The sequence below is a fragment of the Mastomys coucha genome, chromosome X, assembly GCF_008632895.1.
Source record: "Mastomys coucha isolate ucsf_1 chromosome X, UCSF_Mcou_1, whole genome shotgun sequence".
In the NCBI taxonomy this organism is placed as follows: domain Eukaryota; kingdom Metazoa; phylum Chordata; class Mammalia; order Rodentia; family Muridae; genus Mastomys; species Mastomys coucha.
Genome location: NC_045030.1, coordinates 52,317,738 through 52,342,512, shown reverse-complemented (window position 1 = coordinate 52,342,512; position 24,775 = coordinate 52,317,738). Strand labels below are relative to the sequence as shown.

At 40.3% G+C, this 24,775-nt stretch overlaps 1 protein-coding gene across 3 annotated transcripts in view; it reads left to right on the top strand.

The window, feature by feature from the left end:
* Nucleotides 1–24,775, top strand: part of Aifm1 (apoptosis inducing factor mitochondria associated 1) — a 37,428-nt gene that overhangs the window by 5,170 nt on the left and 7,483 nt on the right. Inside the window, exons 2-11 of one of the 3 annotated variants that reach the window (XM_031356718.1) lie at nt 2,698–2,840; nt 8,669–8,768; nt 10,954–11,078; nt 11,203–11,333; nt 13,617–13,707; nt 20,783–20,867; nt 21,437–21,513; nt 22,339–22,447; nt 23,889–23,996; nt 24,324–24,412. In XM_031356718.1, coding sequence (XP_031212578.1) covers nt 2,698–2,840; nt 8,669–8,768; nt 10,954–11,078; nt 11,203–11,333; nt 13,617–13,707; nt 20,783–20,867; nt 21,437–21,513; nt 22,339–22,447; nt 23,889–23,996; nt 24,324–24,412 — 1,058 coding nt within the window. Of the gene's footprint in view, nt 1–2,697; nt 2,841–3,887; nt 4,019–8,668; nt 8,769–10,953; nt 11,079–11,202; nt 11,334–13,616; nt 13,708–20,782; nt 20,868–21,436; nt 21,514–22,338; nt 22,448–23,888; nt 23,997–24,323; nt 24,413–24,775 lie in introns of all 3 variants that reach the window. The other 2 variants (XM_031356814.1, XM_031356763.1) reach the window with 2 other exon arrangements.

Here is a 24,775-nt window from a genome sequence, read left to right as displayed (position 1 = left end):
TTCCCATTTTTCTTTCATTTTTTAGCAATATATATTAAACCATGATCAGGTAGCAGTATACACCTTTAATCCCAGTACTCTGGATATTGAGACAGACAGATTTCTATGAGTTCAGGGCCAGCTTGATATACATAGCAAGTTCTGGGCCAATCAGGACTGCATAGTGAGACCCTCACTCTTAAAATATTATTTCCTACTGTGTATCAGGAAAATTACAGAAGCACAGATTGAGTTACTGGAAATTGTGTTATAAGTCCTACTACTACTACTACTACTACTTCTGCTGCTGCTGCTGCTGCTCAGCCAAATGTGACCAGATAGCTCGTACACAAGTGAAGTAGATTTTACTTTTTGTTGTTGATGTATTTTATTTTTTGAGACAGAATCTCACTTTGTAGCTTGAGTTGACCTAGACGTACTATGTAGTCTTTCCTGTCTTTCAATTTCGTATTATCGAGCCTCACCCTTTCAAGTCCTAGAATTGAAATTACAGGCATGACCCCTCCCCCCACGCCAAGGCTTTATTTATTTATTTTTGTAGTTTTGACGTATTTTGGGGCCATTTTTACACTGTAATCTAGGCTGGCCTCAAATCTGCAGCAGCCCTCCTGCCTCAGCCACCCTACTGCTAAGATTATAGGTATAAGCTACCGTAGACAGTGTTTCTGTATTTTTTTTAAAGATTTATTTTATTTATTTTATGTATATGAGTACACTGTAGCTGTTCAGATGGCCATGAGCCATCATGTGTGTGGCTGCTGGGAATTGAACTCAGGACCTCTGCGGCCTGCTCTCTCTGGCCCCTGCTTGCTCCAGCCCCGCTCACTCCTGTGTAATTCACTGTAGCTGTCTTCAAATGCACCAGAAGAGAGCGTCATATCTCATCATGGGTGATTGCTGAGATCCGCTGAGATCTGAACTCAGGACCTTTGGAAGAGCAGTCAGTGCTCTTACCCGCTGAGCCATCTCGCCAACCCAGTGTTTCTGTATTTTAAATGGCCAAGAAAACCTTACTAATAGACAATATTGTAATACTTAATAAATATTTAAAACAGATTTTAGTGGCTATAAGTAAAGTTTTATTGGAACATAGACCTGTGTATTTGGGGGGCTGCTTTCATACCCAGAAGAATTGATTGTTACAGAGACCAGACTCCTCACAAAACTGAAAATGGCCATTCTAAATTAGTAGTGAACAGCCATATGGAATAATATGAGAAGGTTCTAAGGACAAGCCTCATCTGAAAATGTCACCATCCACTGGGAAAAAAGAAACTTTGAAATGATTCACATTTTCATGTTCATAGGATGTCATGGTTGTATGATTATTACTTAGCATTAATTAGTTGTACATAAAAATGACTGTATATTTTGAAAGAGAAACAAAAATATATTGGCCAGCACTTTAATTTTGTCATTCTGAAATATATGTTAAGTTCTTCAGTTATTTGTGAGAGGTTAAATTCATTATGAAATTTTCATTCTGACTTCCTTCTGATATTTAATGTTTTTTTCTTCTAGGACACGTTACTTTTCACACCAGACAAAACTGTGTTCCAGGGTTGTAATTAAGTAAGGTTTGGGCCTGGTAGATTGTTTCTGAAATAGGTAACATAATGTCCCAGCTAGCCTGTGTCAATTTTGTATATTTTTTTACCTTCTGTCTTCATCCATGGATTCAGCCAACCATTAAACAAAAATATTTTCAAGCCAGGCATGATGATGTATGCTTTAATCCCATCACTTGGGAGGCAGAGGCAGGCTACTTAGCAAGCTCCAGGCTAGCCAGGCTATTTGTGAGGCCCTGTTTCAATAAATAAATAAATAAATAAATAAATAAATAAATAAATAAATGTATTTCTGTACTGAACATGTATAAATTTTGTTTTTTTGTTTTCTGGTTGTTTTCACTAAGCAATATAGTGTAGCAGCTACTCACATTGTATTAATGATTATAAGTAATTCAGAGATGGTTTGAAGTATATGTGATAATAAGCATAGGTTGAAGCCGGGCGGTGGTGGCACATGCCTTTAATCCCAGCGCTTGGGAGGCAGAGGCAGGCGGATTTCTGAGTTTGAGGCCAGCCTGGTCTACAGAGTGAGTTCCAGGACAGCCAGGGCTATACAGAGAAACCCTGTCTCGAAAAAAAAAAAAAAAAGCATAGGTTATATGCAAACTCCACACCACATTCTATAAGGGACTTAAGCATAGGTGAATTTTAGTTCCTTCTGGGGATTTGGAATCAAAGCCCCACAGATTCTGAGGAGTGGCTGTTTACTAAGTAAGTTATCTCAGTGTTTACTGCATTGTAAAGATTTCTTGAACTGCTCTTTTTTTGGTTAACCAACTTCCTGGGAGCTGTGAATATCCTCACTGAATAACATTTAAATTGTATTCTTGAGAACTCCAGAAGCTAAGCTGGGTATGGTCGTTTAGGCTTAGTGTGATTACAAGTTTGATATCAGCTGGGGCTATGAAGCAAAACCTTGCCTTAAAAAAGAAGTCTGATAGCCAAAGTTATACATAAATGTCTGTAGTATTTATGTGTACAGTTTGATTATATTTTTCTTGGTCATAGAACAGTGAACATCATGCAGCCCAAGGTATAATTCTCTATTTCAATAATACATTGATATTTATCATAAGCATGTGTTAACTATTCTATTTGTGTGTGTTAACAAATTGTGTTCCTTTAGGCAACTTGTTCCAGCAATGGCGTGTTCCTCTAGAACTCCAGATGGCAAGACAAATGGCTAGCTCTGGTTCATCAGGGGGCAAAATGGATAAATCTGTATTAGTCCTTTTTGTGGGCTTATCAACAATAGGAGCTGGTGCATATGTAAGTAAAAAAGCAGCTTGTGTAGAAAAGCTGCCAGACAGCTCCCATTGATCAACTCAGTACTCTGCTTTAAACCTTTTGCAAATAATTCTGCTTTCTCCTGTAGGAAAAGTTCCAAAGGCCTTCTTTAAAGAGTCTGTGGGAGCCCATGTGGGGATGGCTGATATTTACTCTCATGTTGACTGATCTTTGCTCCTTTTACTTGTCTTTTTATTCTTTGCATGAAAACTGCTGTGTTGCCTTAGGCTTGACTAACCCACAAAATGACACTTGTTCTCTTGATTGTGATGAAGTAACCTGTAAACAAATGCAAAATTCACTGCATCTCCTAAGTACAATATTTGATTTCAATTTGTCAATTTTTAAAAGATTTTTTTCTTAGCTTGAGATTGAGAGTTTAGATAAACAGCTTTCAAAAAAAAAAAAAAAATACTAAGCATTCCTAAAAGGAAAACTAAATCCCTGGATCCCACTCAAAGACTAAATTATAGAAATGGGCCTAGTATCTCGAGTTGTAGAATGGCATTTTGGGGAGTAATTACTTCACACTGTTAGCACAAGTACATCTCCTTAAATGACCTGATCATCCTAGCAGGTCACAGAGAATTTATTCTGTGGGTGTTTTTTTCTTTTAACTTGGCAGAGTGTACTGTAAGATTGAGTGAATTTACTTTGATGATGCCTACCAACATCTTGATCAAAGAAAGCTGTTTGCTTTGCACAGTAAGAAGGAAAGGTTGGATGCCACTACAGTCTTAGGTCTTTCTCTGCTGATAATAGTAAAATTATTTTTGTTCTTCTGGCAATAGGTTGGGGGGGCATGAAAATTAAGTTACCCATATCCTCATACCTTAACCTGACTCCAAAAGGAGTAGTCAGCTCCTGCCAGGTGTAAGTTAGATCAGAGCAAGATATAGAAAAAAATTCTGCTCGATAACACATTTTGACAGAGAGGCATTCTCCTGCATTTGCATTAAATGCCCATTCATTAATACTTAGTGCTTTCTCTATTTTTTGTCTCCTTCTTGGCCGTATGTTTGCCTACAGTTGTGCAGTGTCATCTCCTAGGATCCCCTTCTAGATCGCTAGTGTCTCCAGGTGCTTCTGGGAAAGATGGCAGCAGCCTAGTATACTTCTTAATTGTAGGAGCAACAGTGACTGGGGCAGGAATTTATTATGTAAGATGCTTATGCTAAAATATGTTTGGGGATACGATGGGTAAGACTATGGTACTAATAATAACTTGGTTCATAGAATATGGTAAAAATATTCTCAGCATGTGCTTTCTATAGACGTTTGTTAAAGGGACATTGTCAGTCACTAGAGAGTCCTCAAATCTTATTTTTCAAACCATTGAATTATACTACATCAATCCAGACCCATAAATTTAGAGCCAAATATAATCAACCTTTGTTTTTTTGAAACTTTTTTCAAATTTGTGCTTATTTTTATGCTGCTGAAGTATATTGTGCTTTAATGCTGCATGTCTAACAAGACCGTCTCAGGAAATGTTGAATAAACAAATAGAGGGAGCTTGAGCACCATCTACTTTGAATCATTTTAGCTAAAATGTAATTTTCCTGTATTGTGGCAAGCAATCAACCTGGCATTTGCTATGAAAAGGCATTTTATTGAGGAGGTCCTCAGAGCCACAGAGGTTGGAGTATTTTCCCAAACCACCCATAATCTACTTCAAACTAAATTCACTTGGCAGTGTCCCTTTGTTACCTCTAATTTGGTCAAACAAGTGGCTGAAGCATTCGTGTAGGGTGATGTCTTGAACACCTCTCATTGATGATTCAGATTCTACCTTCTGAGCCTTAACTTTTCCATTTCATATTTTTCATATCTCTTCTACTCCATTTATTTAAAAATAATTTTAAAGCGTTTGCATTAGGTAGGTTAATAATGATTTGAATCTGTTAAAGCTCTGGTTGTGTTGCTGACCAGAGTTAGATGGCCCCACACTTAACCGTGCAGATATTCTTGATGCCGAACTACAAGATGGGCCAGCCACTGTTGCTTTCTCCTGTCTTAAAAATATCTGTGAAACACAAATTCCTCTCAAGTCATTCAGTTAAATGCTTCATTGCCCTCTGTGTTTATCCAAACTCTGGTGGTAATATACCTATTATAATGGCTCCAGGGGAAATGATAAGCTTTTGTCTACATTTATCAAACTAATCTGTATACTTGTGTTTCAGGTTTTAAATAGTTGAAAACCTGCTATCAAGTGGCTTCATTTTTTTCTCTGAAATTCATACATGGCTGGCTTGATTATGACATTTCATACATTTTGGTCATTTTCTTTCTTTCTTTTCTTTTCTTTTTTTTCTTCAGAGCTAAGGACCAAACCTAGGACCTTGTGCTTGCTAGGCAAGCGCTCTACCACTGAGCTAAACCCCCAACCCCTCTGAAATTCATATTAGTCATAGGAGAAACTTAATTTAAAATCAGTGTCCAGATTTGGTGCGATTTCTATAGCTGCAAATTCCATAAGGTTCAGGGCTGATGAGATGGCCAGGTGCCTGTGGCCTTGCCTAGCACCTGAATTCAATCCCTGGGATGATGGAGAGTAAAAACCACAATTCTGTAAACTTGTCCTCTGACCTCCAGGTACACACTTGCATTCATATGTGAGTATATACATGCAAAAACACAAACCCAATAAAAATAATGTAGTGCTTATATTTGTTTCTCAGACTGTCATAGCCAAATACAAAATGGTTTGGTGTACAGGCATTAATTTTTTTCAATTCTGAAAGCTGGGAAATCAGACAAGGTTGAATTTCTCATGAAGGTTTTCCTCATGATGTGTATGTGGCCAACCATCCACATTACTCTGTCCTCACATGGGGTCAGGGCATGTTAAAAAGTAAATTCGATAGTGTTGATGTCTCTTCCTCTTTTTGTAAAAGCTCTATCCAACTTGTCACCATTTCTGTCTCTGGAGACTATCATTTTGGCAGTTAGGGCTTCAGCATATGATTTGATGAATTCAGTCCTTAACAATATTCCTTCCACAACTTTTTTCATTTGAAGAAATGTTTTAATTGGACTATAATTAATCCTTCAATGATTCCTATATTAAGTGTTCTTTATTGTCCTGGCCCTCTTTGTCCCATTGGCTTTGAAAAACACTTTCCCAGGATGTGTAGTAAGAAATGCAGTTTAGGGAGTTAGAGAGATAGGTCAACAGTTAAGACATTGGCTGCTCTTCCAAAGGACCCAGATTCAATTTCCAGCACCCGCATAGCCACTTAAAACTGTCTGTAACTCACACCCTCATACACACATTGGAGGCAAAATACCAGTGCACTTGAAATAGAAATAAATAATAAAATAATTGCAGTTTATCTTGCAACCCATTTATTTAGAAAGGTTGTCTGTACTAATATTTTTCATAAATTTGTAGTATTTCTTAGCTAGCATATATTTGGCCCTCTAATTGGAAACCTGTGTAAACTAGGAACATAGAAACTCTTTGGGGAATAGAATTTGTTACTTAGTGTGTATGTAAACTAACTTTCATTTTAGAACAATAAGCTTAAAAGCTGATGTACATCCACATCTAACTTTAATTTAGTCCTTTCCCACAAAACTTTCCCTGTACCACTCTTCAGTGGGAAAGCATCAGGAGGTTAAAAATGGCTTAGACCATTGGGATGACCCTCTCAATATGAGCATAGCCCTGGCCTGTTTCTTCTTCACTCCTCTTGATAAAAAGATTAAACCATCTATTTTACTCTTAAAATAGATTAAAGCATCTATTTTACTAGCCTTTCAGGGCTTAGGGTCCCCATTTTCAGCATGTCACCTAATGAGCTGCTCTGTAAATTGTTCATAGAAAGTCCTTTTTTCTTTATTAATTTATTTTTGTAAGGTATTAGGGATCAAAACCAGGGCCTTGTGTCAAACATTCTACCACTGAGTCACATCCCCAACCTCATAGGAATATTCTTAGAGTATATTTTATGATACTTGTTCTAATTGTCCTTATTTCTGCAATTAGTATGAGGTTTCATTTGAGATATGGTCATTTAAATTTTTATCTTGTTGACCATTTGAGGTACAAAAGAACAAAAAATTGTGATTAGAAACATCTTTGGGCTCGGTTAGTTGAGCCTTTGCCTAGCATACATGAAGCCCTAGGTCTGGTGTCCAGAAGGGCATCATTCAGCATTCAGACATTGTGGTGAATGCCTGTATCCCAAGATGTGAGAGGTGAAGACAGTTCATGATGACTGATCCTCAACTACATGAGGCCCTATCAAAAAGAATCATTCTTGGGTGGTAGTACTTATATTTTAGTTAATTAATCCTGCTTGACTGTGGTGGTGTGTGGCATTAATCCCAGCACTTGGTAGGCAGAGGCAGGGGAATCTCTTGAGTTCAAGGCCACCCTGGTCTACAGAGGGAGATCCAGAACACCTGTGGCTACACAAAGAAACCCAGTCTCAAAAACCATAATCCTCATCCATTTATAGTTCTGGCTATCCTAAAATTCATAGAGACCAGCCTTCGCTCCTTGCCAAATGTTGGAATTAAAGGATATGCTACCATGCACAGCCCTTTTTTATTTGTTTAATTTATTTATTGGGAAGGGGATGTCAAGTCAGGGTCTTTCTGTGTAGCCTTGACTTTCCTGGTACTAGATCTGTAGACCAGGCTGGCTTTGAGCTCAGAGATGTCCCTGCCTCTGCATCTCAAGTGCTGGAATTAAAGACATGTGCCACCATTACCATATCCCATTTTTTAAATGAATGAATTAATGAATGAATGAATTTACTTTTGAGATTAAGGTCTCAGCATGTAGTCTTACTAGCCTAGAACTCATTATGTAGACCAGGCTGGCCTCCAACTCACAGAAATCCACCTGCCTCCACCACCCAATACTGGGATTAATGATGCCATTACTTTTTTGAAAGATTCTAATTAGGACTATGGAATATAGCTCAGTGGCCTGATATACATAAGGAATTATTGAAGGTAGACTTCAACTTCTAAATGTTTTTTAAACTAACTTAAAAGTCATTAATAAATCTTGATGTTACATGTTATTAACATGAGCAATATAAACTTGTCATAATACTGAAATATCCTTCCTCAATTTGTAAGTATAGGCGAAAGAGTATGCTTGAAATAAAACAATTTTAGTGAAAATGGTGTTTGACCCTTGATAATTATTAATTTGTAGTGTTTCTAAGTGAAATTTCTACCCCCTTAGTTTAGGAAAAGTAAAAACTATTAGTGGAAAGATGGCTTACATTTTAAAGATAGTATACACTTAACTACATATCCCAATCCCTGGCAAAATCGTAAACATTTACTATGAAGATATATTTCCCGGTTTCTACCTAGGGCCGCGTAGGATGGTTTTACAACTAGTATCCCACATAGTGCAACAACCCTTTCTATGCTTCAGCCATTTCTATACTTACACTAACATTACATTTCCTTTAGTTCTACTTTCGGAATTCAATATCGAGAGTTTCTTTCTGAGAGTCTCAGAAAACATGATGTATTTTCATCTACTTTCAACTATTCTTTTCTCATCAAATATGTGTACACTAAATAGTTTTATTTCTTGACAAAAGAATTTTGGGCTGAGGTTTAAGTTTAGTGGTAGAGTGCTTGATTAGTATGCATGAAGCTCTGGGTTCCATCTCTAGTACTGAAAAAGGAAAAATTGGCCTTAGTAGTTTTTACATAATGGAACTAATAACTTCAATGTAGACAAAAGCTTCTCATTTAATTGATATGATATTAGCTCTTGGTATGAGATAGGTGTGTCATGAAATAAACTTTCTCCGTGTTTGGGTCTACAGGCCTACAAGACTATAAAAGAAGACCAAAAGCGATACAATGAAAGAGTGATGGGATTAGGACTGTCACCAGAAGAGAGACAGAGGAGGGCCATTGCCTCCGGTAAGGAGTCCCCTATGTCTCTTCTGTACCTCTGTCTCTTCTGTATGTCTTAAGATTAAATAACGGAAAACAATTAAGGCTGAGGTGCTATGACTTGTTAATATGTTGTTGAAGTGTAAGAGTGTGAAATTGTAAGTTTCTAGAAACTATAGTTTTACCCCACAACAGGGAGCAATTTCCTAAAGTATTTGCTTGGCAGTTTAGGCTAGAGAAGAAAATTAATTATTGTGGGTACCTGTCCATTTTTTCATGTTGGATTTCTTTTTTTAAGATTTATTTATTTATTTATATGTATATGAGTACACTGTAGCTGTACAGATGGTTGTGAGCCATCATGTGGTTGCTGGGAATTGAACTCAGGACCTCTGCTTGCTCTGGCCCAAAGATTTATTTATCTTATGTATGTGAGTACACTGTAGCTGTCTTCAGACACACTAGAAGAGGACATCAGATCTCATTACAGATGGTTGTGAGCCACCATGTAATTGCTGGGAATTGAACTCAGGATCTCTGAAAGAGCAGTCAGTGCTCTTAACCACTCAGCCATCTCTCCAGTCCAGGATTTCTTTTTTTTTTTTAATTGGTTTATTTATTTACATTCTAAATGTTTCCCACCTTCTTTGGTCCCCACTCCAAGAGTTCTTCACCCCATCCCCTCTTCCCGTTACTTCTGAGAGGGTGCTTTCCCCACAACCTCACCCCCCCCCATCCTCCTTCCCTGGAACATCATCAATCTCTACAGGATTAGGCACATCCTCTCCCACTGAGGTCAAACAAGGCAGTCCTCTGCTACATATGTGCCTGGGGCCATGGACCAGCCTATTTATTCTCCTTGGTTTTTGGCTTAGTCTCTGGGAGTTCTGAGGGATCCAGGTTAGTTGACACTGTTGTTTTTCCTATGGGGTTGCAGTCCCTTTCAGGTCCTTCAGACCATCTCCTAACTCTTCCACACGGGTCCCCAACCTCCATCCGATGCTTGGTTGCCGGTATCTGCATCTGTCTCAGTCAGCTGATGGTAGAGCCTCTCAGAGGACAGCCATGCTAGGCTCCTGTCTGTAAGCACACCATGGCATCAGTAATAGTGCTAGGGTTTTGTGCCTGCCCATGGGATGGATCCCAAATTGAGCCAGTCACTAGATGGCCTTTCCTTCAATCTCTTCTCCATTTTTGTCCCTGCATTTCTTTTAGACAGGAACAATACTGGATCAAGAATTTTGAAGGTAGGCTAATAGAAGTTTGGTGAAAAAAAAATTACTGGAAAAGATAGGAAAGCCATTTTTCCAATGACTAACCTTTTCAGTCACATTAATTCCCTTGAATCTGGAGTTTTGAGTTGTTACAAATATGTTTTCCTGCAGCACAAAGCTCTAGCCTTCTATTTAATTCACTTGGATTTTCAAAGGGGAATATTTTAATCCTTTAATTAGACCTATAATCTGGAAAGGCGGTTTGTATTGCTTCTTTCAATAATGCCTCCTTCTTCATGAACATTGTATAATAATCCCCAATTGACCTCCTAGGTGTTTCCCCTTTATTGCTAACAAAAGGTGCAACTGATCTTGATATTTTCCTGGTGGTCAGTAGAAAACCAATAAGAAGTACAGAGGCCTTTTAGTATGCGTTTTCTAATATATTTGAGAAATAAATAGCCAGGTGTGATGGTTTATATTTTTAATCCCAACATATGGGAAGATGAGGACAGCCTGGGCTACATAGTGAGACCCTATCTTAAAAAGGGGGTGATAAGGAAAAGACTAATATTTAAGGTAGGCCCTAGAGCCAGCATAGACCCAATGAGTGAATGACATTGCAACTCATTCGTCCTCTTAAAATGTTTTTGCTACTGGTAAAATGAAAGGAATGCTTGCTTTTGCCCTTCCACTGTAATGTTATGAAGACTGGGTTTTTTCCTTGTCTTCTCTATTTCTTTCTTCCTTTCTTTCTTCTTTTCTTTCTTTCTTTCTTTCTTTCCTTTTCATTTCTGGCTGTCAAACCCAGAATCTTAGACATGATAGGCAAGCTTTCTACCACTGAGTTATAACTTATCTCAATAAGCTTTTGATTAGTATAGGCGTGCTGTTATTTTATGTAAAGGACTGAGATGAAAGCTGGGTGACTTTTTGAAATAGTGCAGAGGAGTCATCAGAGCCTTTTAGACTTCCTCTGTTTGTTTTGTCTTTTACAGCTGCGGAGGGAGGCTCAGTTCCTCAAATCAGAGTACCAAGTCATGTCCCTTTCCTGCTGATTGGTGGAGGTACTGCTGCTTTTGCAGCAGCCAGATCCATCCGGGCTCGGGATCCTGGAGCCAGGGTAAGGTGTATGTTATTTTGCTTGGCATAGAGGGTATAGTGTGCAAGCACTTAGCCAGTGTGAATGTTTTGACATTTTCCTTTTAAATTACTCAGCCCTAATAAGTACCATTTTGTGTCTACAGGTCCTGATTGTATCTGAAGACCCTGAACTACCATACATGCGACCTCCTCTCTCAAAAGAATTATGGTTTTCAGATGATCCAAATGTCACAAAAACATTGCAATTCAGACAGTGGAATGGAAAAGAGAGAAGGTGTGTTTCCTTATGTAAAATGGACCTGACTGCCAGGTGGTGGTGGCACATGCACTCCTTTAATCCCAGCACTTGGGAGGCAGAGGCAGGCAGATTTCTGAGTTCAAGGCCAGCCTGGTCTAGAGAGTGAGTTCCAGGACAGCCAGGGCTACACAGAGAAACCCTGTCTCGAGAAACCAAAAAAAGAAAAAGGACCTGACCATCATTTTCAGCTGAGCATGGGGAGCAGGTTAGGATTTTGTCAGTGAGCATGGATGGTAAATTGGAAGGCTGTACATGGGAGTCTGCTATTGAGCATACTTGATCAGGCTCAGAGGCAATAGACCACAAAGAACATTCTAACTTCTCTTCCCTCAAACTACTAACAGTCAGCAGTTCAATGCTGGACTGTGAAGTATTAGGGTTCCTATTTCTAGGAACTTTAGGTTAGATTTCTGTTAGAGATTAGCTTAGTTGGTGGTGTTAGTTATTTATAAATACCTAGGCATGTCACATAAAAGCAAGTGAAGCAATTTTTGGCACCCTTACACATTTTGGAGCATGTATATGTGTAGCAGGAACTGCAGGGCCACATCTATGTAAACGCTGGGGGGCCGTGCAGCTGCAGAAGCATCTCCTGCAGGAGAACCTAATTGAGGACTGCCTGTGACACCAGCATTCCTGCAGGAGGATCTAATTGAGGACTGCCTGAGAGAGCAAGGATTGCTGGTACAAATAATGCCAGCCAATCAGGAACTGCTATTTAGAATAGATACTTTCTTGTGACCAATGGGGAAGTGGGTGGAGGGTATTAAAGGAGCTTGCTGCCTAGCCAATGAGCATCACGGATTTTCCTGTCCTTGCTTCCACAGTGTTGAGATTAGAGGCGCATGTCACCATACCTGCTTCTGTATGTGGGTTCTGGGGCAAAAACTTGGTCCTTACGCCTCTACAGCAAGCACTAACTGAGCTGTCTCCCTAGGCCATTAATGGCACTTTGTTTGACACTCTGTCCAGCATTCACAATTGTGGGGGTAAAAATGGGAAGACTCTGATGAAGAGCCTCATTATCAGAATGTATGCATAAACGACACTTGGAGCTAGCTGGGTATGATGGTACATGCCTGAAACCCCAGCACTGAGAGGATGAGGCAAGACAATCAGGAGTTCAAGACTAGCCTCTGAGTAACAAGAGTAACAGCCTCTGTCTCAAAGATACAAAACAAGCAAACAAGAACCCCAAGTCTTGGAGCTCTAGGCCTAGAAGCTGTTTTTTAAATGACTCCTTAGGTCTCTCAATTCCAGTACTCTTCTTGGGGCTCTGGTGGGTTTCTCTCTGATATTGAACTAAAACTTTACAAGCCCAGGCCAGAGAGATGGGTCAGCAGAGGCCCCATGTTCAATTTCCAGCAGTCACAAGGTGGTTTCGCACCCATCTGTAACTCCCGTTCTAGGGCATAGGACACCCTTTTCTGACCCTTGGAGGCACAGACAGGCGTGCAGGGAAAAGCATCCACAGGCATAAGTAAATCTAAAAAAATTTAAACACCAAGATGTGTTGGCCTCCCTCATCTTTGCTATCATGTTCCATTTTCAAACAGAGTGCATACTTTCAACTAAATTATCTGTGCTTAATATATCATAATTATTTACTTAGGTTTTTAAAATTTGTGTTCTCACTTTGTTGCCCTGGCTAGCCCCCAAACTCCTGGGTTCAAGCAATATTCTTGGTTCTTCCTGAGTAGTCAAGACTCTAGAAACATGCCAACACAGCAGCTTAATTGTTTCAGACAGAATCAGAATCATCTAGGAGCAATATCTTGCTCCATTGACCAGTAGCACCATTCTGAAAAATTAATAGGGGTCGATATGTGAATCCCAGCTCCTCGAATGCCTTGTTCTTACTTTGAAATGGTTTTGTATCTAGAGTTTAGTTTCATGCTTCTGCATCATTGATTGCTATTTGAGGGAACATAATTTTTCTGGAGGTAAGGGCTGTCCTATGTAGCATACATCCTTCTTTCTAGATACCAGATACAATAGCACCCCCTTTTAAGTTGCAATCCAAAATGTCTCCAGAAATTGCCAAATGTCTTGGGGGCTAAAGTATCCAATTGAGAACCATTGATCTATAATACTTCTCAATATGAAAGTCACTACCAAGCTCTAGTGGCTAGAGACTTACTCTGAAAAAAAAAAATGTGCCTGAATTCATTTTTCTTGATGGATATCATTTTACTAAAGCTATAGGGGGAACCTATAGCAGTTCCAGATGCTTATAATTTTTTCCTCTTTTCCATACAGCATATATTTCCAGCCACCTTCTTTCTATGTCTCTGCTCAGGACCTGCCTCATATTGAGAATGGTGGTGTGGCTGTCCTCACCGGGAAGAAGGTGAGTTTGTAGGCTGCTCTCTCTTTGGGGCTCAATATAGTTACCAGCCAGCAAGTACTTTTCCAGCAAGTGTGCTTTTCCATTTCAACCCATGTTTCCTCTACCATTGTAGTCCATCAAGCAAAAGCCAAAGCATTTTAGGATTAATACTGTTTAGTATGTCTGTCTAGGGAAAACCCATACCCAAGCCTAGAGTATGAAGTTACCTAAGTTTTAACGGGGAACGTCCCACTGTCAGATTCTACAAGCTCTTGCCACTTTTTTAGTGCTTCTACATTTTCCTCCTTCCTGTTGTTTTCTTTACCTTTCTCCCCTGTTGTTTATGACAAGAGTTTAGACCAAATTTGCAGCATAATGCAATACTTCAGCCAAATCGCAGCATGGAAAATACTGTCGGACTTTACCAAGGTGGTTGCCTAAGCAAGGAAAGCAGTTATTGAAGGATGCTTGTGGAGTCCCAGGAAGGCTTTGTCTTGTTTTATTTGTTGTGTTGTCCTTTAGTTTTGTTAATGAGAAACAGTAGACTAAGTCAGTGTTTCAGTAGAGGGGATGGTTTAAAGGTGATGAAAAAGCACTAAGGGAAGATTCACCTGTGACCACTGAATAGAGCTGCAGAATGTGGTTAAGCTGGTAGTGAGCCATCATGTTAAATGTCTCTGCTGTGAAACACAGGAGCCCGGTTCCCTAAGGGAGAACAGAAACCAGCAGGAGCACAGACAGATAATCATATCTCAGAACTGTCTAGATGTGTGTGCTGGGAGCTAGTAGGAGGAAGAGTGTGTAGTGCAGTAATGAATGGAAGGAAAGCTTCCTGGAGAAAAATCTTATAGATATAAAATCTTTTTTTTTAAGATTTATTTATTTATTTTATGTATGAGCATACCATTGCTCTCTTCAGACACACCAGAAGAGGGCATTTAGATCCCATTACAGATGCTTGTGAGCCACCATGTATGTGGTTGCTGAGACTTGAACTCAGGACCCCTGGAAGAGCAGTTGGTGCTCTTAACCTCTGAGCTATCTCTCCAGCCCCTAGAACCTAAAATCTTAAGAAAATATGCTTTTTAGATTTATTTATTTTATTTTATGTCTATGAGTATTTGCCTGTATGTATGTATGTATGTATGTGTGTATGTGTGCGTGTGTGTGTATGTATGCATGCATACAGTGCATATGCCTGGTGTCCTCGAAAGTTAGAAGAGGGATCTTGGATCTCCTGGAGCTAGAGTTGTAAATGGTTATAGGCCATCATGTGGGTTCTGGGAACTGAACTGAGGTTCTCAGCAACAGCAAAATTGTCTGTTTCTTGGTGTGTATATGTGTGAATATAGTGTGTGGGGGTGTAGTGTGAGGGGGAGGGTGTCACGTATCCCACTCTATTACTCTGCCTGATATATTCCTTTTGAACAGGGTTTCTTAGTGAACCTGAGGCTAGGTTGGTGGCCAGCAAGTTACAGTTATCCTCCTGTCTCTGTATCTTCTCAATGCTGGGTTTACAGATTTATACACTTCTATGCCTGGCTTTTGTACATGTTTCAAGGATTGTAGCTCATGCCCTCATGATCATACAGCAAGTGCTCTTACTTACTGAACCATCTCCCTAGCCCTAGAGCAGAAAATATTAAAGAATGAAGAGGCATAGACTACATGGGAGCAAGGAACACTTAGAAGAATAACATTTGAGGGAAGAAGTAACATAAGCAAGTGCCTAGCAGTACAGAAAAGCACACTTAGTCCAAAGAAAAGAAGCAGCTAGCTACGGATAAAGCAGAAACCTTGATGTAGCTTAGGGTGGAATAGTTGTCTAGCATGGGTAAAGTGCAGGATTTGCTCCCTAGCTTGGCAAAAGAAGTGATAGATTAGAAAATAAATAGTGCTGATGAGATGGCTCAGCAGTTAATAGCACTAACTACTCTTCCAAAGGTCCTGAGTTCAAATACCAGCAACCACATGGTGGCTCACAACCACCTGTAATGAGATCTGACGCCCTCTTCTGGTGTGTCTGAAGACAGCTACAGTGTGCTTACATAAAATAAATAAATAAATCTTTTTTTAAAAAAAAAAGAGAAATAGAAGAAGATTTTTCTTTACTATATGTTGTCTGGGTTTTTTGGATGTGTGGTTTGCAGCTGGGTCTCTCTGTGTAGCCCTGGCTGTCCTGGAACCCACTATGTAGACCAGTCTGGCCTTGAACTGACAGATCTACCTGCCTCTGCCTCCTCAATGCTGGGATTAAAGATGTGCATACAAGAATAATTTTCTTAAAAAATTATTTAAGTTAGGAAGTCTCAAGAGGGAAATCTGAGAACTTTTACTAGGGATTGGTTATGGCAAACTTTCTGGCCATGTAGGAGAACTTGAACTTTGTATACATTGGGGAGCTGGTGACACTTGGACAAAGATATAAATACTTGAAATGAACTTTAGATAATTACTGTTGACTATGACATGATGGATTTCAGGGGAATACAACTAGAGATGGTGGAGCCAGAGAAATGGCTCAACAGTTAAGAACCCTGGCTGCTTTCCTAATAGAACTGAGTTCAATTCAAGGCATCATGTGTCACAGCAATCCAGGCACACATATATGGTGCACATACATACATGCAGACAGAACACCCATCCATATAAAGTTAAAAATATTTTTCTGAGACAGGGTTTCTCTGTGTAGCCTTGGCTATACTGGAAATTGCTTTGTAGACCAAGCTAGCCTTGAACTCAGAAATCACCTGCCTTAACCTCCTGAGTGCTGAGATTAAAGGTATGTGCCACCATTGCCTCGCTATAAAGTAAAATTTAAAAGTAGAAATAGACCACTGAAAAAATTATTGTAGTAATTCAGGCAAAAAAATATGATAATTGACATTAGGATGGGGTGTCGGTGATCACGAAGATGAGGACTGTAAGGGATAATGCATAGTATCTATTTTCACCTCGTTTTTACTGATTGATTTTATGTATATGAGTACACTGTCACTGTCTTCAGACACCAGAAGAAGGCATCAGATCTCAGATGGATTAAAAGTGGGAGATGGAGAGCAAAGAGACAAAGTATCTAATTGTAGTGCTGCCACCACCACTAGCCCCCGGCTCAGAAAAACATTTTAAGAGGAAAATCCAGTTTAAGGGAAAAGGTAGGAAAAGATAAAAATCTGTTTGGACACCAGGCATGATGGTGGATGCCTTTAATTGCAGCACCTGGGCTGCAGAGGTAGGTAGATGTCTGCAAGTTTGAGAGCAGCCTGGTCTACATAGAGAGTTCCAGGCCAGGTAAGGCTACATAATGAGACCCTGTCTCAAACAACAACAAAAACAACAGAAAGTAACTTAGAGAGAAGTACATACAGGAAACCTAGGATAAGAACCAAGGTTTTAGGTACTTGGAAGAAGCAGAACATAACCCACAGTTTTATTATTGCCAAGGAGCCTGGTAAGGAAAGAACTATAAGGTGTCCCTTTTTGGTGGTTTAGATAACAATGCAAAGTTAAACTACCCTTTATTTTTTTGCATGTGTCTATTCATGTTGACATTGTGTGTGCACATGCATGTAGAGACCAGGGGAACCTCTCTCTACCCTGTTTACTGTGCCAGAGTTTTTTGTCAAACGTAAGGCTTTACTGGCTCTGCTAGTCTGCTTGCTGAGTCACCCTGGAGATCCCGTCTCCACTTTGCTAGCATTGGGATTACAAGTGAGTGGCTACAACTACAGTGTTTTTATATGGATATTGGCGGTCCAAACTCGGTTCCTCATGCTTGCATAGTCCCTCTCCATAGTCCCTACACTATTCTTTCAGTAAATGTAAATAATCTAGAGGGGTAAGGTGCTTGAGGACCTGAGTTCAGTACCCAGAACCTATGTACAACAAATCCAGAGGTGGTAGAGCATGTTTGTAATCCCAGTGCTGGGAAGGCAGAGACAGGTGGATCCCTAGGGCTTGCTGACCAGCCAGCCACCTTAGCCTAATTGGGGAGGTCTAGGCCTCCAATAGGAGACCTGGTCTCAAAAAAAAGGTGGACAGAGAAGAGACTGAGAAACAATCCTCAAGTTTATCTTCTGTCTACTACATGGATGAGCACATGCACCCATGCAGACATGAAAACACACACACACAAGTTTAAATAGAATTTGGACATGGTAGATCACATTCTTTTTTTTTTTAAAGATTTTTTTTTAAGATTTATTTATTTATTATATGTAAGTACACTGTAGCTGTCAGACACACCAGAAGAGGGTGTCAGATCTCATTACGGGTGGTTGTGAGCCAACATGTGGTTGCTGGGATTTGAACTCATGACCTTCCGAAGAGCATTCCGTGCTCTTCCCCGCTGAACCATCTCACCAGCCCGATCACATTCTTTATTACCAGTATTTTGGATAGTGAGTCAAGAGGACTGCTACAATTTTGAGGCCAATCTGGTATACAGTATAGTCCATTGTAGACCTATCTGGGCAAAAGACTGTGACCTCATCTCTTAAAACTAATGATTAGAGGTGTAGCTTAATGATAGAGAGCTTCCATGGCATGCAAAAGGATCTGGGTTCAATTTCAGTACAGTAAAAGTAAGTAAATAAAATAATGGTTGGTGTGTGGGTATTTCTTTTTTGAAAATCCTAAATTAAAAGTTTGAATTAGTAGAGATGGCAATTGGACAAAAATTTGAAGAGGACATGGCATCAAAAATTGATCTTACTGGATATAACAATAGACTGAGATCTAAGACTGCAGGAGGGGGTAGAGGGATGAATGGACCAGGTGAAGGTTCTGAAAGAGGATAAAATGGCGAGATACAAAGGAATAGAAAGGTCCCTTTATTCAGTAGCTGGGACAAAAGGAAGTAAAGGTATGGATCAGTTTGTGTGCATACATATGTATATGGTGTATATGTGTGTATGCATGTATATATGGAGGGACCACTGTATGTGTATGCACATGTGGAGACTAGGTATTGACATTAGCTATTTCTCTCCACATTATTTTTTGAGACAGGGTCCCTCCCTAAACCTGGAGCTCACCAATTCAGTTAGATTGGCTAGCGATCCTCTAGAGCACGCCTGTCTCTGTCTCCGCAGCACTGGGTTACAGATGCATTACCACTGCACTCATGCTTGTGTTGCAGGCCTCACTTGATTTCACAATAAGACAGGATGTAAGGTGGTTACCAAGGGGAAAAAAGATGGTTGTCTGAAAGAATAGTCTAGATGTTGAATTGTCAGGTTGTATTGAAGAGAGCTTACCAAGGACAAAGCAAAGGAGGCTAAAGGAGCTACTCGTTCATCTGTGTTATTGCCTCTAGAAAGCTTTACCCAACTCAACCTGACTCAAATACACCCACCCCATGTTTCTAGTGCCACCTACCCTGCCCCATGTCGATCAGATTTGATACTCCTTACTATTGTTGGTGTTTATTAAATTTCTGCTTTTGTCTTAATATACTTTGAAGGCAGAGAAAACAACATCTTTCTCATCACTGTGTCCCCTGCACTTAGAACTGCCTCTAAAGCACCAGAGATGTTCAACAGGTATTTCTTGATGGGATGCTCTCACAGCTAGTAAGGAGTAGAGCAGATAATGCAAACTAATCTCTCAGACTCAAGCTCTTAACCCTAGTGAAGACAAGGGGATTAAGAGTATTGACAAAAGACCCATTTGAATGGTCTACCATCGGTCTAAATGATTTGGAATGGAACTGCCAACCAAATAATCAGAAAATTGGAAGACAGTGAGGCTGGGCTGAGGATGTAGCTTCATGCTACAGTGCTTGCCTAAACATACACAAAGCCCTAGGCACATTCTCCACACTGCAGCAAACAAAGAGCACAATAACTCATGTAACAATAGGAATTAAGAAAGCAGTGAAGGTAGGCTTGTGTACTTATATAGTGGTATGTGCCTTAATCCCAGTACTCTAGAGGGAGAAGCAGATGGATTTCTGTGAGTTTGAGGCAATCATGGTATATATAGCAAGTTCCAGGCTAGTCAGGCTGAATAATGAGACCCTATTGCAAACAAACAAACACACAGACAACCAAACAACCAATGAACCTGAGAGAAAATGGTGGTAAGATATTTGAGGTGGAAATAGTAGTTTAGGAGGTAACAAGACTCTGGATGTGGCACAGAGGAAAATCGGAGTCAGATTCCAAGGTCCTTAGAGGGAAGGAGCAGTGGCAGGAAGCGCTTTCCCAACAGTGATTTAAAGGGATGGAGATAGAAGCCAGTCAGAGGAGGATGAATGAATCAGACTCTAGAACTCCTTCCTCTTCCTGGACTTGTGATATCTTTTAAGATATCCCAGAGGGATAGCTGGGTGTCAGTGAAGACTAGAAGTGGGAGAAAGATTCTGCAGAGATTTTTAGAATGTAGTAGAGTTGTTAGCAAAGAAATAAGGATTCTAATGGCAAGGCAGAAAAGACTTTCTCCATTGTCCATTTCAGTAAATCAGAATGGAAGTTTGGGAATCGAGCTGATGCTAAACTTGATTGCTTGAAGAAAGTGGGTCCCAAAAACTATGGTCCTAATAATTACTTAGACAGGGCAGTATGGCTTTAATCTCAGCACTCAGGAGGCAGAGGCAGGCCTGGTCTACAGAGTAAGTTCCAGGACAGCCAGGGCCAGTACACAGAGAAACCCTGTTTTAACCTCCCCCCCCTAAAAAAAATACACCAATAATTACTTAGAAACAATTTCTAAGGATAGTTTTGGTCAAAAACTAATTCTTCATAGGGCAGTGGTGGCACACGCCTTTAATCCCAGCACTTGGGAGGCAGAAGCAGGCGGATTTCTGAGATTGAGGCCAGCCTGGTCTACAAAGTGAGTTTCAGGACAGACAGGGCTACACAGAGAAACCCTGTCTCCAAAAACCAAAAAAACAAATTCTTCTCATTGAGGTAACAACAATAGGTTTGGAGGCTTTTTTTTAATTTGGTGGACATGAAATATTCTACAATGAGAAAGTGTTGAATAGGCTACAAATCAATAAATTGTACACTTTAAATGGTGAATATTATATCACAGTAGTTTTTCATAACTTACTCATGTCTGCCTCTTGTGTGTATGTATGCAACTATACCAGGTAGTACATCTGGATGTAAGAGACAACATGGTGAAACTTAATGATGGCTCTCAGATTACTTTTGAAAAGTGCTTGATTGCAACGGGTGAGTATTTCTGGAGGTCTTCTCTCCTATGGTAGCTAATTGAAGCTTTAGAGTCTACCCTTTTCTTAAGAAAATTGATATTCAGAAACTCTAATTTAGATATCTGGTTAATTTGGGTATGTAATGTTTTATTTATTTGCAATTTTTATAATAAAGTTTATTAAAAGAAGAAGTGGCTGTTATCTTAGTTTCTGGCCAACCTGATCTACATAGCAACAGCCTGTCTCAGAAAATTGACAAGGACAAACACACACCCATGGAAAAAGGAAGTAAGCCTTTCTGGCTTGGCTAGTCACTGAGGCAAGGTCCCCTAGAAGGAGACTCAGCTGTCCTTCTTAAAGGAAATTGCTAAGAAGCCTGCTGTAAGGCAGACTACCTTCTCTGCTAGTCACTCCATGGTGGTGGCAGCAGCAGCCACCTCCAGCACAGCGACCACTCCCACCACCACTAAGGCCGTGACGCCAAGCATACAGAGCGGCAGTCAAGGCAGAGAGCTCCTACCTTTAGGGGTTATTTGGGCCAGCTCCTGCTTGTCAGGCTAAAGGACTTTTCTTTCCTACTATTTCCAGGAGGCACTCCAAGAAGTCTGTCTGCCATCGATAGGGCTGGAGCAGAGGTGAAGAGTAGAACAACACTTTTCAGAAAGGTAATTGCTTTAGTGGGCTTTTGTGTGTGTTGTTTTGAAGAGCTAACGTACTTCTGTGGCCCCCAAGTGCTCCCTCCAGTTGAGATCCAAGTTCTCTTTATAGCTCTTCTCCAGATTTGCTATCTGGCTTTGGAGCAGGTCACTTCTCCTTGTACCTCTGATACTTCGCTCAAGGGTTCCATGCTTCTAGGAGAAAACTACATTTGGTTTCCATTGCTTGCTCTAGTTCTCATTGCCCTTCCACAGTTGTTTTCTCTCATGTTTGATCCACCAGAACTGGTGGTCTCTTGGCATTTTTCATTACAAGTGCTTTGTGAAGACTTTGGTGTGAAAGGCTGAATACACAGGACAAAGGAAAGGAGATTGTTTGCTTCTTCACCCTAAGCCTTGTGTGGATTTTCTATCTACACTGAGGGATATTGGGTGAAGTTTGTATTGTCTTTTATGGTCTTGATTGTTGCGCTGAATAATTCTTTGTGTGGGAGGTTGCCTTTTGCTTTGTAGGACGTTGGCAGCATCACTGGCTTCTGCACTAGCGACTAGGAGCATCTTGTCCTGGCAGCCAAAATTTGTCTGGATACTGCTACATACTCACCTTGGACTAGAGAGGAAAACCGCTATCAGTTGACAACCACTGTTGCTAGAAGGAAGGTTACAATCTAGAAAGATTGCACATTAATAACATACAGGGTATAATTAAGTCACTTGGTACAAAATATTATATGCAAATGTCTGTTGCAGTAAATTTAGAGGAAAATATCTTCTTGGATTGTTATATTGTGCCTCTCTGGGAAATCAATGGGCTAAACTGGTATGACCCTACAGATTGGAGATTTTAGAGCCTTGGAGAAGATCTCACGGGAAGTCAAGTCAATTACAGTTATTGGTGGAGGCTTCCTTGGGAGTGAACTGGCCTGTGCTCTCGGCAGAAAGTGTGAGTATTGAGAACTGTCCTCAACTTTCTTTCTCTAGTCATATATCACACATCTTGGTGAACTGTCACAAATTCCAGAAATATATTTGCCAGGAGTTCAAGTCTGATCAGTGTTTATAAAATGAGTCCAGGCATGTTTGAACATGCTTATAATTCCAGAAATCAGGAGATAGAAACAGAAGTTAGATTAAACAGCAGAGAAGGTACAGGAAAGGAAAGAAGGCCCTACTGTAGTTATTTAGGTGAAAAATTTCTGCTCACTGAGGGATTGTTCTTATTGCTTTTGTTTTTTGTCAACTTGACACAAGCTGAAGTTATGCGGGAAGAGGAACCTCAATTGAGAAAATGCCTCCATCAAATAGTATGTAGGACATTTTTTGATTAATGATTGGTGTCACTATGCGACAGGCTCGCATAGTGAGTTCAAGGATAGCCTTGGATTACAAAGCAAACCTTCTCTCACCCCACTCCTCCCCCTAAAAAGAATTTTATAGAATGAAAAGATTAGGACAGGGATTTCTATCTAGTTAGTTTCTATTGCTGTGATAAAGACATGGCCAAAAGCAGGTTGGGGTGGGGAAGGTTTATTTGGTTTATGCTTCTACATCACTGTTCATCTCTGAGAGAAGTCAGGCAAAAGCCTGGAGGCAGAAACATTCTTACGGAGCCCAAGACCACCTGTCCAAAGATGATACATCCCACAGTATGCTGGGCCCACTCACACCAATCATTAATCAAAAAATGTCCTACATACTATTTGATGGAGGCATTTTCTCAATTGAGGTTCCTCTTCCTGCATAACTTCAGCTTTTGTCAAGTTGACAAAAAACAAAAGCAATAAGAACAGTCCCTCAGTGAGCAGAAATTTTTCACCTAAATAACTACAGTAGGGCCTTCTTTCCTTTCCTGTACCTTCTCTGCTGAGACTTTTTAGAAATCAAGTATTTAAAGAAGTGAAAGGTGAAAAGGATGAAAAGGTCTATGGAAACTAAAGAACTGTATGATGATATGATGGTTCCCAGATAAACAGGTCTATGGCTTCTGGTTTGAAAGTTTCATGGCCACTGTGTTTCTGTCTTAAATTATATTTACTTGTTTCTTTGGTGGGGATGGGGGTGGGATTCTGTGAATGCACATGCTAAACTCTGAATACCTTCTTAGCAGAGTGCTTCCTATTCAGAGCTTGAAAAGCCCTTATGTAAGCCTCAGGTGACCACAGGAGTAGATGTGTACTGCATCCACAGTTGGTACCTTAATCCAGGGACGGAAGTGCTGACACCTCTGTTTGCTTTTGAATAAACGCAACCATTAAGGCTGTCTTGCCTTAGTGCCCCACAGGCAGGAGCTGTGGCATCAGGATTGACTAACTCTCCTTTGCCTCCTCCTGTTTTCCTGGGATTGGCTTTTGCCTTCTTCTGTAACTAGTTCTCCTTCTTCCCAGCTCAAACCTCAGGCATAGAAGTGATTCAGCTGTTCCCTGAGAAAGGAAATATGGGGAAGATCCTTCCTGAATACCTCAGCAACTGGACCATGGAAAAAGTCAAACGAGGTAGAAAGACTGTCCATAGCTGCTCTTTCTCTTGAGAAGAACTAAAAGCAAAGTTAGCTTTTTTGGGGAACTCCCTTGACATAATTCCTGACACCTGGCATCAGAAATGTTTCATTGTTGCTCAGTCAGACAAGGTCACAAGCATTCAGAATCTAAGGCATCACATTCCCAGACATACTAAAAACAGACTCTGTGTGTAGGTTCTTATGGTTGGTTCCTCAAAGCTGCCTGCATTTTTACCACACAGGAGGCCTCCAACCAGCCTCCTTACTCTTCACAGAGGTCCCAGGCTTATGAGTTCAGCTTGCGTCTCATTTTCCTTTACAGAGGGAGTGAAAGTGATGCCCAATGCAATTGTACAATCAGTTGGAGTCAGCGGTGGCAAGTTACTAATTAAGCTAAAAGATGGAAGGAAGGTAAGGAAGAAGAGACAGAATGCCAGAGAGCCTTCTAGGCCTTCCTTTCCGTTCCCTTATTCTCACGTCTTTACTTGACATCACCATTAATATCTACCAGTTGTCTGAATTAAACCATCCCTCTATCAAAATAGAATGATGACAGCTAGAGTGGACACAATGTGAACTGTTTTCCCTTGGCCTCTTTCCAACTGTGTTAGTCTTTAGTCCTTTCTAGGGTAGCAGATTTCTGTTCAGGTGATATGGAATATGTATGGAGCTTGGGGGTTCTTATAAAAGCAGAGCTTAGCCGAAAAGTGGTGGCGTATGCCTTTAATCCCAGCACTTGGGAGGCAGAGGCAGGCGGATTTCTGAGTTCGAGGC